Raw genomic sequence first — 12367 nt, 5'->3', positions numbered from 1 at the left:
TTCATCTATCTCTACTAGGATGATAGATGTGTGCCAGCAGTCACGCTGTGCAAACATGCTACCAGCTGAGCTGCATCCTCAGCCCCAGGATAGTCTTTCCTTCCTATCTTTCACTTCATTATATCCACAAAGATCCTTTGTCCAAAGGAAACACCTCACACAGGCATCATTTATTTAGTTCTCCGTTGCTGTGAAAAACATCACGACCAAAAGCAACTTGGGGAGGAAAGGGTTTGTTTGACTAACACTTCTAACCACAATCTATCATTGAGGAAGCCAGGGCAGGAACTAAAGCAGAGGCCATGGAGGAATGGTACTCATTGGCTTCCTCCTCATGGTTTGCTCAGCCTCTTTCTTATACACCCCAGGACCACCTGCCCAGAGGTGGCACCGTCCACAATGCTCTAGGTCCTTCTACACCCATCATTAATCAAGAAAATGTCCCACGGGCTTGCATACAGGCCAGTCTGATGGGGACAACTCCTCAAAGGAGAGTCCCTCTCCCACACTGACTCTAGTTTATTGAATTGATAAAAACTAACCCGCACAGGTAGTTTTGGGGGGTGGCATATCCTTTGGGGGCACTGGTCATCCCACTGTAGTTGTCTTTAGAAATTGTTCTTCTACTATTTCCTCACCTGTAAGTGACTGTACCACTGAAGGGTGTTGGGTGAAGTCCTACTGTTGACGAAATGCTCTCTGCAAAAGCAGGCCACAGAAGCCAGGCGGCGGGTGGAAATTATCGATATCATAATGTAGGTGCCTGGATCTCAAGTAAGGGAGAGATTGATCTGAGCTACTAACTCCAGCTGAGAAAAGCGGGATTTGAGTCCTGCATTTGAGATGCCCTAAAGCTCTCTGGGGCTACTCCCTGGAACTCCAAAAGACTGCTGTTTTCTACACACACACGCGCACACACACACACACAGAGAGACAGAGAGAGAGAGAGAGAGAGAGAGAGCCCTCAGCATGGTAAGACATACCCCTTTATACCCAGCTCACAGCAGAACATTTTCTTGCCCCTAGTAGGGGTCCAACTAATACAGCTCTTGTCTTCAAGTTGATGATACATGAGTAAAGGTGGTGTACAGAGCCTGTGAAACCAGTGAAGGCCTGTGCACCTCTCCATCAGGGACCCCAGAGAACTCCAACCCCCACATGTACAAAGCTGTCTACACCCTTTGGTGGCTCAGGCTGGCTGGCTCTCTCTCCCAAGGGCACCTGTTGGATCTGCTGAAGGCCCGAGGGAAGAATGGGGCTGTCGCCTTTCTGGAAAGCCTGAAGTTCCACAACCCTGATGTCTACACCCTGGTCACTGGGCTGCAGCCTGACATCGACTTCAGCACCTTCAGCGGTGAGAGCTGGATCAGAGGGCTGTAGGCACAGCACTTCCCTCCAGGCTGGGGTCTCTGGCCCTGGGCCCCGCACTCTCCCAGCTCACTGCATTGGGAGAGGGTGAGGAAGAAGAAGCCCCTGGCTTCGTGCTTCGAGGCCTATCTTTAGTCACCTGGCCCTGTGAGGAGACTCTGGGGGGCAGCCATGCATCCCAGGAGTGGAAGGCTGACCTTTATGCTGCTTAAGGGGAAGCCTAGGGTCTCTCTTCCGACTTTTGCAGGTGAACACAGTCATGCAGTAAAGGCTTAGCCTGTGTGGTGGGACATGTGGTCATGTTCAGGGGCTGACGGACTCTTTCCTGTTGAAATTTTTTGGTTTTATATTGATTTGGGTGTTAAAAGAGCAGGCCCAGGAAACTCAAAACAGCATCTAATAAACCATCTGCTCTGGTTTGGTGTGACAGACGCATTTGTGAGTTCATAAGGCAGATTTATGTCACTGCTGTGTTTTCCTTGAAGTCCCATGGAAATTGCTAACTTCGAGTGCAATCAGTTTGGAAGGGGGGCCGGATGAGAATGGCAGGGTCTTGTGGGAAAACCTACAAGGGCAGTCCAAATCATGACAACAAATATGGAGTCCAAAAAAGCAGGAGGCTTTCAGAGAGACCAACAGAGTAGGCCTGTAGGCTCGCAAGGGTCTGGCCAAGGGATACAAGACACAGGGAGCTGAGTAAGGAAGGACAAGGTGACAGAGAGAGGGACTGCCCATCTGCAGGTCTCATGGAGACATCCAAGCTGACTGAGTGCCTGGCTGGGGCCATCAGCAGCCTGCAGGAGGAGCTGGCCCAGGAGAAGGCGCAGAAGGAGATGCTGCTTCGGAGATGCCAGCAGCTGAAGGAGCGCCTGGCCTTGGCCGAGGCCCGTGCAGAGGGCCTGCACCAGCTGGAGGTTGACCATAGCCGCATGAAGCGTGAGGTCAGTGCCCACTTCCACGAGGTCCTGAAGCTGAAGGATGAGATGCTGAACCTGTCTCTGCACTACAGCAACGCACTTCGGGAGAAGGAGCTGGCTGCCACACGCTGCCACAGCCTGCAGGAGGAGGTACCCTACGCTTGAGGATCAAGCCAGGTGTTGGGGGGTATCCAAGCAGGCTGCCTCCTTCTCTTGAGCACAGCCTGGGAACCAACCTCCACCCACCATGGCCTGTAGACCTCCTGGCTTTGCCTTATGGGGTGCTTCCTTTCAGGGAGTCCAGGCCAACACAGGGGGAGGTCTTGGAAATCCAAGTTTCTCTTGGGCCTCTGACCAAAAGAAGGAGGAGGCCAGCTTGATCTAGCTGGGTAGTTTGGGGTTCAGGGCCTGGACACACACAGACCCCTGGACCCTGCAAGTTACCCCAGGAAACTTTGCCTGCCACAGGTCCAGTTCCCCTGGCTCTCAGCATCCCTAGCCCTAGCTGGCTTGACTTCGTCATGGTTTTGGTGTTCTGTGAGTTCACATTCTCTCCATCAGAGGAACAGAAGAGAGCAGTGGAAGCAGGGCGCTGGGGGCCGTTGGTCTAACCATAGGGATGGGAGCTGGCACAGCCCCCTTGGTCTGCTCAAGCCACTAGTTTAAACACTGTATCTCATCTGTAGTAAAGTAAAGCTAAATCACCTTTCCCTGCTGGCTACATTAGTTACTTTTTTGTGGCTGTGATAAAACACTGTGGCCAAGCCGGGCAGCAGTGGTACAAGCCTTTAATCCCATCACTCGGGAGGCAGAGCCAGGCGGATCTCTGTGAGTTCGAGGCCAGCCTGGTCTACAGAGTGAGATCCAGGACAGGCACCAAAACTACACAGAAAATTCCGATCTCAAAATACCAAAACAAAACAAAACAAACAAACAAAAAAACCACTGTGGCCAAAGTAACTTATAGAAGGGAGGTTTTGCTTGGGCTGATGGTTCCAGAAGGATAGGAGTCTGTCATGTCAGGAGGGATGGCAACAGGAGGCGTGGTGACCAGAGCAGGAGGCTGAGAGAGTACAGCGTCAAGTGCAGACATGAAGCAAAGGGAAACCGAGAGTAGGGGGTGGCTCTGCATTCTCCAAGCCCGCCCCTAGTGACATACCTCCTGTGACCCTCAACTGAGGACCAAGTGTTCAGACACATTTATCATTCAAACCATCACAGAGCTTAAGAGTGTGCACTGCTTTTCCAGGGACCTAGGTTCAGGTCCTGGAACCTACATTGAGCAGCATATAACTCCAGCTCCAGGGGGATCTAGCGCCTCTGGCCTCTGAAGGCAACTGCACTCGCATGCACATGCCCACACACGGACACACACTCATATATGTACTTTAAAATCAAGTAAATACTTGTAAATGCCCCTTCTTCCCATGAGGGCCTAGCGATGCTCAGGAGGTAAAGCCGTAAATGGTGTTCTCGAAGCTTGGAGCGGAGGTCCTCCACATGCCATCAGCATCAGCAGGGAGGGTGGGCAAGCTGCATGTGGCCAATGCATAATGGAGAAACCTTCCCCATGCCCCTCCTCCCACTTCCTCCCACACAGCTCTACCTGGTGAAGCAGGAACTACAGAGGGCAAGCCTTGTGTCTTCATGTGAACGGGAATCCCGAGAGAGGTCCCTGAGGCTGGCCAGTGACCTGGAGTGTGAGGGAGAGGAACTGAACCGTCTTAAGGAGGAGAATGAAAAACTCCGCTCAATGACCTTCAGTCTGGTAGGGTTCCTCTGGTCCCTCAGGAGGCCAGTGCCTCCTGCTGATCTGGAAAGGCCATGTCCTTAGTGTCAGTGGGTGGTTGTGGACTGTGGGACTTCTCACAGGTGGTTTCACTAAAGTGAGGCTCAGTGGCTCATGCCAACCAACCCCTTCTCTATATCTTAGGCAGGACTTGAACCCACGATCCTCTTGTCTCAGCATCCTGCCGTGATAAGTCAGGTTATACAACCCCCTTCTCCTTCCTTCCTGCCTCCCTGTTTCCCGACCACACAGACGGTGACAGCTTTAGAAACCTTGTCCCTGGGGGTGGGGATTTAGCTCAGTGGTAGAGTGCTTGCCTAGCAAGCGCAAGGCCCTGGGTTCGGTCCTCAGCTCTGGAAAAAAAAAAGTTGTCCCTGTATTAGCCCACCCTCTGGGCTAATTTTCTGTGGCCGCATTGTTCTGCAATAGAAAAGGCCACTTGTAAGCGGTACGGTGGTGCAGGCCTGAAGTCCCAGCACTTAGGAGCCTGAGGCAGGGGATGCCTTAGCTAAAACAGAATAAAATAATAACAGCCTGGATGAACTATAAGGATCTGGAAAAATAAATCTGTTCTGCCCATAAGACTTCCCGTATCCTGCCCACCATGCCTTGGAGAGAGTAGATCCCCTGGGGCCTAAGAACTGGGGACATTGGTGCCCTGAACTCTGCAAATGCTTTACCTTTCTCCTTTTATTCCTTTTAATTAAAAAATATTACTGCTGGGCAGTGGAGGCACACACCTTTAGTCCCAATACTCAGGCAGAGTTCTAGGAGAGCCAGGGCTACACAAAGAAACCCTGTCTCGAAAAACAAACTAACAAAAAAAGTTACTGGGAGGGGTTATTGGAAAGACGGCTAGCAATTAAAAGCATTTGCTGTTCTTGCAGATGACCTAGGTGTTATTTATTAAGTGGAGCAATGTTATTCATTAAGTGGCGCTGTTCACCATGCAAGAAAAGCCATGAGGCACAACAAAACCCACTATAAGGGCTTAGTAGGGGAAGGGGAACAGAAGGGATGTGCTTAGGCCTAGGGGAAAGATCGTACAGGAAGAGAGGGGAGGGGTATGTGGGGCCTGATTTTATGGATTTCCCTGGCACATGTACATATTAGCTTACATAGCTACGTCACGCATGCACATAGATTACATGTTCATGCTGCTTGCAAATTACATGATCACACAGCTTACAGATTACATAGAACTTAAGGCCCTGAGATGACTAAGCGTCTTGCCAGGGCATGCATGGTCATGGGGGAGTGGCTAGGAATTCTGTCACTAGGTTCACTTCCCAGTACCCACATGGCAGCTTATAGCCATCTGAACTCCAGTTCCAGGTGTTCTAACGCCCCCTTATGGCCTCTGCAGGCATTGCATGCACATGGTACACATACATGCATGTAGGCAAACAGTCATACACAAATTCCTTAAATATATACCCCTTGGGGATGTCACACAGCTCACTGCAGCTTGAGCTGGACTGTGTGTCACTCACAGGCTCCTCTGGAGAATACAGCATGAAAAGGTCTGTCCTTTGTCTTGAAGCTCTGCTGATAGAGCTGTTGAAGGAGAAGGCTAAATGATTGTATGGAATTGTCCCTTGAGAGGGTCTGTCTCCTCGACCAGTTAGAACCAAATGCCTATCTTCTCACTTATGATTGGTGTGTATGTGTGCATGTGTGTGTGTATGTGTGTGTGTGTGTGTGTGTGTGTGTGTGTGTGTTGTGGGGATTGAACCAGGAGCCCTACACACTCTATGCCTTCACACTCCAAAGGTATCCACAACCCTCATTTCACTTTCTGAGCCAGTGACTAAGTGGCCTAATTGGTCTTGAACTCATTCTGTAGCCTAGGCTAGCCTCAAACAGCAACCTGCGGTAATCAGGCCACACTATCTAACATACACACAGCCTTGGGGACTCTGTTTACCCACTGGTATGGCTCTTGGGAGGTTGGCTGACCTCATTCTGCACCAGGTGGAGAAGGACATTCTGGAACAGAGCCTGGATGAGGCCCGGGAGAGCAAGCAAGAGCTGGTGGACCGCATCCACTCACTGCGGGAGCGAGCGGTGGCCGCAGAGAGGCAGCAGAAGCAGGTGACACCATAGTGCCCTCCATCTTGGGTGGGTGCGTTTGTGGGACAGACTGGCTTATTCAATCATCCACAGTTTAACTAACTTTGCTTAGATAATTCATGGGTATGCTCACCTGCTTCTCCATCGGGTCCTTACTGAGTGCTAACCATAGCCCAGGCCTCATGGTCAGGCACAATAGAGGAACCCTAGGACCATGCCAAAGGCTTAGGGACCACAAGAGCCCTGGATTTAGACAAGGGAAAATGGAGAGAAAAGAGAGTGAGGCAAGGGGAAATCGCTTCTGCGTTTGGAGCCATTAAACAGCATGTGATTCTGCACACACCATGCACACACAATTGCTGACTATGATTGGCTCTGTGGCTCTGTAGACAGAGCTCTAAACCTGTTCCTGCAGAAAAGTGAATTCACCTCACTTCCCCTCCAAGTCCCCTGTCTGCCTTTCTCCCATGTCCCCATTCACCCCTTCCTGCCTAAGGCCTCAGGGCCAATGAGCGCCCCGGGTTTGTCCCCAATGTACAGTACTGGGAGGAGAAAGAACAGACCCTACTCCAGTTCCGGAAGACCCAGGTGGACTGTGAGCTGTACCGAGAAAAGATGACCACACTTCAGGGCCAGGTGGCCGAGCTGCAGAAGGAACGTGACCAGGTATCCTGAGCACTGGGGGTTAAACGGGAGTCGGGGAATGCAGGTGTCTTCCCATGCTGGCACTGGGTTCAGGAAGACTCCACCATCGCCACTGTGCCCCTGCTGGTGTGTGAGTGAGGCCAAGAGCTGCTGGTTCATGGGAGAGGACTCAGGGTTTCTTTCCTTGGTCCATGGGAGGTTCCTTCACTCCCCAGCAATGCACCGACACAGACAGACTCTCTGTCATTCTCCCCACAAGAGACAGGCTATCCTGACACAAGACATAGGCTGTCCATCCCAGTATGGACTTTATTAAAACATAGTAGGCTTGTACAGTCAGTGTGAGCACGGGTTAGTGCCCACTGGGTGAGTTCACGGTAAGTGCCCACAGCATGGGGCATCTTCTGCAGCTCAGATGCCTGGGTCATTGTTCAACCCCTAACCACCCCTCACTGCTCCCATCCTGGCTACAGGCGTACACAGCGAGGGACGGGGCCCAGATGGAGATGTCTCAGCGCCTGGTGGAGAAGGATGCCCTGCGCAGGAGAGTGTTCGAGCTGACAGAGCAGGTCTGCGAGCTGCGCACTCAGCTGCGCAGGCTGCAGGCAGAGCCGCCGGGAGGAGTGAGTGCTGTACCCCAGGAGGCTGGGTAGTGGGCTGCACCGGTGACAGGGACACACAGGAGGTGTTAACTGAGCTGGAGAGATGGGGACAGAGCCCACACAGCCCTCCACAGCTGTCTGCCTCTGGTCAACGATGGAGCTGGGAAGCACTGAGCAAACCGTAGACCAGCTCGCTTCTGCATCTCTTCATGTTAATGTCCCTGCGTTACAGAAAAGGGAGCTCGGGGGAGGTTCAGTAAATCTGGTGTGTGGTGACAGAAGAGGCTGGCAATATGTCTGCTTTACATAGATGATTTTTCCAAAGTCAGAAATCCAGGAACTGAGTGACGCAGGCACTGTGGTGAGGGACCTGTGTGCCTGAGAGCTGTGTCACAAAGCCTGTTTGGTCCATGGACAGTGTGGCTCAGGTGCCCTGGGTAGGCAAGACTGCTTGAGTACCCATGGTCCAGGTGGAGACACAGTCAGAACCTCTTTCTTCTGTGGGGTGGACCTACCCCTCTCTGTGTACATGCACGTGTGTGTGCACACGGGTGTGTATGTGTGTGCATGTGTGTGGTCTTGTGCCACACTCATGCTAGGCAAGTAATCTGCTACTAAACCATATCCAGGCCTTCCCCAACCTTTTTTAAAAAAGGAACTGTTAACTGAATTGGAACTGAAGTTACAGATGGTTGTGAGCTGCTGTGTGGGTGCTGGGAACAGAACCTGGGTCCTCTGAAGAGCAACAAGTGCTTTTAACTAACCCTGAGCCATCTCTCCAAACTGTAGCTGCTTTTTTGAGTCTGGGATGGTGTTCAGTTTTATTTTCTTCTCTTCTCTAGTCCTTCACCCTCCTTCATTTTCTTTGTAACATGTAAATATATACATATGCATGGTATATACATACATTACACGTATATTATTTTTAAAACTAGCAAACAAGCCGGGCGGTGGTGGCGCACGCCTTTAATCCCAGCACTTGGGAGGCAGAGCCAGGCGGATCTCTGTGAGTTCGAGGCCAGCCTGGGCTACCAAGTGAGTTCCAGGAAAGGCGCAAAGCTACACAGAGAAACCCTGTCTCGAAAAACCAAAAAAAAAAAAAACAAAAAAAAACTAGCAAACAGCAGCACACAACATACAGTCTCTGTGTTCTCTAGATTCTCTAGAAAGACTGAATTGTACTTTTCTCAAGCCAGGTGGATCTCACCTCCTTGGTGGGTAACTCCTGGGAGTCTAGGGACACCAGCATTTCACCCAGAAGCTGTCTGGGGCGGGAGGGTGTTCATGGGTAAGTTCCCTGATCCACCTGGTTTCTTTGGAAGCCCAAGCAGGAAGCTGGAGCCAGGGAACTCTGCCTCCGGGGGAAGCAACGGCTTGTGCGGATGCATGCCATGTGCCCACCAGATGACAGTGACGGCAGCCTCCTCAGCTCCACTGAGGTATACCCCCCACCTCTGCCCTCCACCCCCACCCTCTGCTGCATTCAGCCCAACACATCATGGGGCTAAGAAACTTATTTCCACAGAGAGGAATCAGTACCACTGAGCATTTCAAATAGGAAATCACTCCCTCATGGTCTGGGATCTGGAAACCCAAAATCAAGGTGCCATACTCTGTGGCTTTGGCGGATGGCCTTTTCTATCTCTCCAGCTTTGCTTTCTCAACAATCCTTGGCTTGCAGCCACCCAATCTCCACCGTCATCGTGTGGACAGCTCCAGATTTCCTTGCAGAGGTTCTCAACCTTCCTAATGCTTCGACCCTTTACTAGAGTTCCTCATGTTGTGACTACCAACCATAAAATTATTTTTGTTGCTACTTCATAACAGTAATTTTTGGAGACAGAGGTTTACCAAAGGGATTGGGACCAACAGGTTGAGAACCACTATATTAGAGGGTATATCAAACAGCTTCCCTGAGATTATCAACTCAAAGGAGAAACGTTTGTTCAGAGGTTTCAGCCACAGTGACTCAGACCCATCACTTCAGGCCTGTGGTGAGGTAGAATCAATCTGCCAGTACAGCATGTGGTGGGGGAGAGACCTCATAGCAGCTGGGAAAACAGACAGAGAGACAGAGAAGCAGAGACAGAGACACAGAGACAGAGACAGAAAGAGAGAGAGAGAGACAGGGACAGAGAGAGAGAGAGGGAAAGAACCCGACTAAAAATCTTCTGCAAAGGCACACCCCCATGACCTAACTTCCTTCCATAGACCTCCTCTTAAAGTGTCAACTACCCAACAGCACCACAAGGTGGCAGTCAAGCCTGCAACACATAGTCTTTGGGGACTGTTTAAAAATCTAAACCACAACGGAAAGACACCAGTGGATTTGCAGCCCACTCTGACCCAGTCTGGCTTCTTCTTAGCTTGATTTCATCTGTGAAGACCCTACTTTCACATCAGGTCACATTCATAAGCTGTGGGGGACCTGAATTCCAGGAAACACTATTCCACCCAGCTCAAATGGTCCCTGTGATGTTAGACCCTCGGTGTCTGCTTTCGGCCTTTGGCAAAGAGATGAAGTAGTCTCTTCATGGTGGCCATTCAAGTTCAGGATGCTCAGGGTATGATGGAAGTACCACTGCCGTGGGCTGCCATGAGCCGGAATGGGGATGAGAGGCAAGTCAGGCCACCACCTGGAGCAGGGTCAGGCTTCCTTCCTGTGTGACCCCAGCAGTGTTCCCAGGGCCTCTGCATCTGCAGAGTGGCAGACCCGCATCTGCATATGCACACACTCACTGGCTTCTTGGAAAACTGGGGACAGGGAAGGAGAGTCCGTATTCCAACCAGAACTCCAGGGTCCAGTCAAAACCATACCCTAGCCCCTCATCTTCACTGCCCAGACACCAAGAGCAGTGTTTCCTTTGGGGTCGTGGCCAAGATGGCGCTCAGTAATAACTCCTAATTTGCCTCCATCGTGCACATCTGTCCCCCTTAAATACCTGAGTGGGGTCAGCTCTCCTGTCTAGCCCTCCCCTACACTCTAGGATGTGGCCATCTTTGCTCCGGCTCCCTCCCTCCAGGCTCCTTGTGCAGGCTCTGTAGTTGACTATTTCATACCCTCCTCCACTGGGCTTCTTTGTCACTCACTCCAGGAAGGCTGCCACACCCTGGTATGGTGTACCTGCTCACTGCCTGTGTCTTCCCATCAGTCCTCCACACACACCCCGGGGACGGCACCTGCCTCAGGAATGTGTGGGTACTCTGGATCCACAGAGTCAATGTAGGGGTTCTCAGTGCCTGCTCAGAACTGGTCCCCGACCTGAGGCCTCAGCTTCTCCCCTCACCAGTCAGGAACTCCCCCACCCTGGGTCTCATGGCTTTATATGCAAAATGGGATACCACACACACACAGTCTAGAATGCACACAGTAGGCACTTGACAAGCATGACTTACTATCTTCCTCTGCTTTTCTTGTCTGTGCGGTCACTCTCTGGCCACCCTCCACCAGTCCCGGCTGTGGTGGGACCTGAATCCCACATCCAGCCGTGAGCAGATGGACAGCTTCCGCTCCAGCAGCCCCATGCCTCCCAGCCAGCAGTCCCTGTACAAGCGGGTGGCAGAGGACTTCCTGGAAGACCCTGAGTCTCTAAGGTAGAGCATGGTATGGGTTTGGGATCTAGCTTGAAGGGGATCCTAGCACTATCTGGGCTTTGGGCACAGCAGCGCAGAAAGGTGCTGGGTGCTCTAGCCTCAGCTGGAGCGGGCCATCCTGCCTGGTTGTGCTCTAGCCTCAGCTGGAGCGGGCCATCCTGCCTGGCTGTGCTCTAGCCTCAGCTGGAGCGGGCCATCCTGCCTGGCTGTGCTCTAGCCTCAGCTGGAGCGGGCCATCCTGCCTGGCTGTGCTCTAGTCTCCTGTGTTTTGTGACAGCTTCCCAGAAGTCCTGGAGGTGCGCCTTCAAGGGGCTACCGGGGACGACACAGACACAGACCTGGAGTATGAGATACTAGATGGAGCAGGTGAGCACTGCCACACACAAGGATCTCTACAGCACACTCTTTTCCTGGGCTACAGAACTGCTGTGGGGCAAGTGAGACAGCCTAGATCTCTCTCCAGGGACAGTAGAGAGATGTGAACTTGATCTCTGACCTTGGCCTCTATGTTAGTCAAGCTACCTCAGCCCAGCTGAGTTCTGTTTGCTGTTATCTTTTTATTTTTTCATGTAGAGGCCCAAACATGGCTCAGCATATGTGCTCAGATAGCCACAGACATTCCTGTTTGCCTCCACCCTCCCCTGCCCTCCCTGTGAACAGGAGGCAGCAAGCACGGTGCTCAGTTGCTTCTGGCAGAGATGTCTAGCAGACTGCATCGGATGGGCGCATCCCTTCTCCTGGGTGCTGCCCCCAAGCCTCTCGGCTTTCATTCCTTATGTCTGTGATTGAACTGTTCCCTTGTCCTGAAGTCCATGAGCCTTTTCCATCTCACACCTGGGCACACCTGGCTCTCACAAAGGTGTTTGGCTCCTACCCAGAATTCACCCCACAGCCACCAGAGGGCGAGAGTCGCCTTCATTCAGCACAGTGGACCAAGTGATCTGAAATCCAACCCTTGCTGACTTCTGCCTCCAGGTCACACAGTGTTGCTGGATCGAACTCAAGAACATCTGGGTTGTTTCCTCAGTCTAATTTGGCTTTGAAGATAATCGGATCATTTTTTGCTTGTGATCTGGGCTAAGGCCATCTGTGGGTGGCACCTCTTAGGTCTCCAGTAGATCTTGAGATAAGGGTGCCTCTGGCCCAGGATCACAGAATTCAAATTGACATGCTGTATCTGGGCCTGGGAAAATGGCTCTGCGGGTAAAGTGCTTGGTGTGTGTGCATGAGAGTCTGCTCATCAGAATCCACGTAAAAGCCAGGCATGGCAGCAGGCATGGCAGCAGGCATCTGTAAGCCCAGAGCTGGGGAGTTGAGATAGGGAGATATCTGGGGGTTCTCTGACCAGCGGGGCTGGCTGAAATGAAGAGCTCTGGGTT

General features: G+C 51.9%; 1 protein-coding gene across 1 annotated transcript in view; it reads left to right on the top strand.

Moving 5' to 3' along the window:
• The window catches only part of Card14 (caspase recruitment domain family member 14), a 41109-nt gene that overhangs the window by 15613 nt on the left and 13129 nt on the right, over positions 1-12367 (top strand). Inside the window, 9 exon segments of the mRNA XM_052756360.1 lie at positions 1217-1354; positions 2110-2435; positions 3886-4053; positions 6049-6168; positions 6688-6813; positions 7266-7415; positions 8717-8833; positions 10846-10988; positions 11266-11354. Of these exon segments, the coding sequence (XP_052612320.1) occupies positions 1217-1354; positions 2110-2435; positions 3886-4053; positions 6049-6168; positions 6688-6813; positions 7266-7415; positions 8717-8833; positions 10846-10988; positions 11266-11354 (1377 nt within the window).

Source organism: Peromyscus californicus, unplaced genomic scaffold (genome assembly GCF_007827085.1).
Source record: "Peromyscus californicus insignis strain IS unplaced genomic scaffold, ASM782708v3 Scaffold_3__1_contigs__length_106647218, whole genome shotgun sequence".
Classification (NCBI taxonomy): domain Eukaryota; kingdom Metazoa; phylum Chordata; class Mammalia; order Rodentia; family Cricetidae; genus Peromyscus; species Peromyscus californicus.
This window is presented reverse-complemented; position numbering and strand designations above follow the sequence as displayed.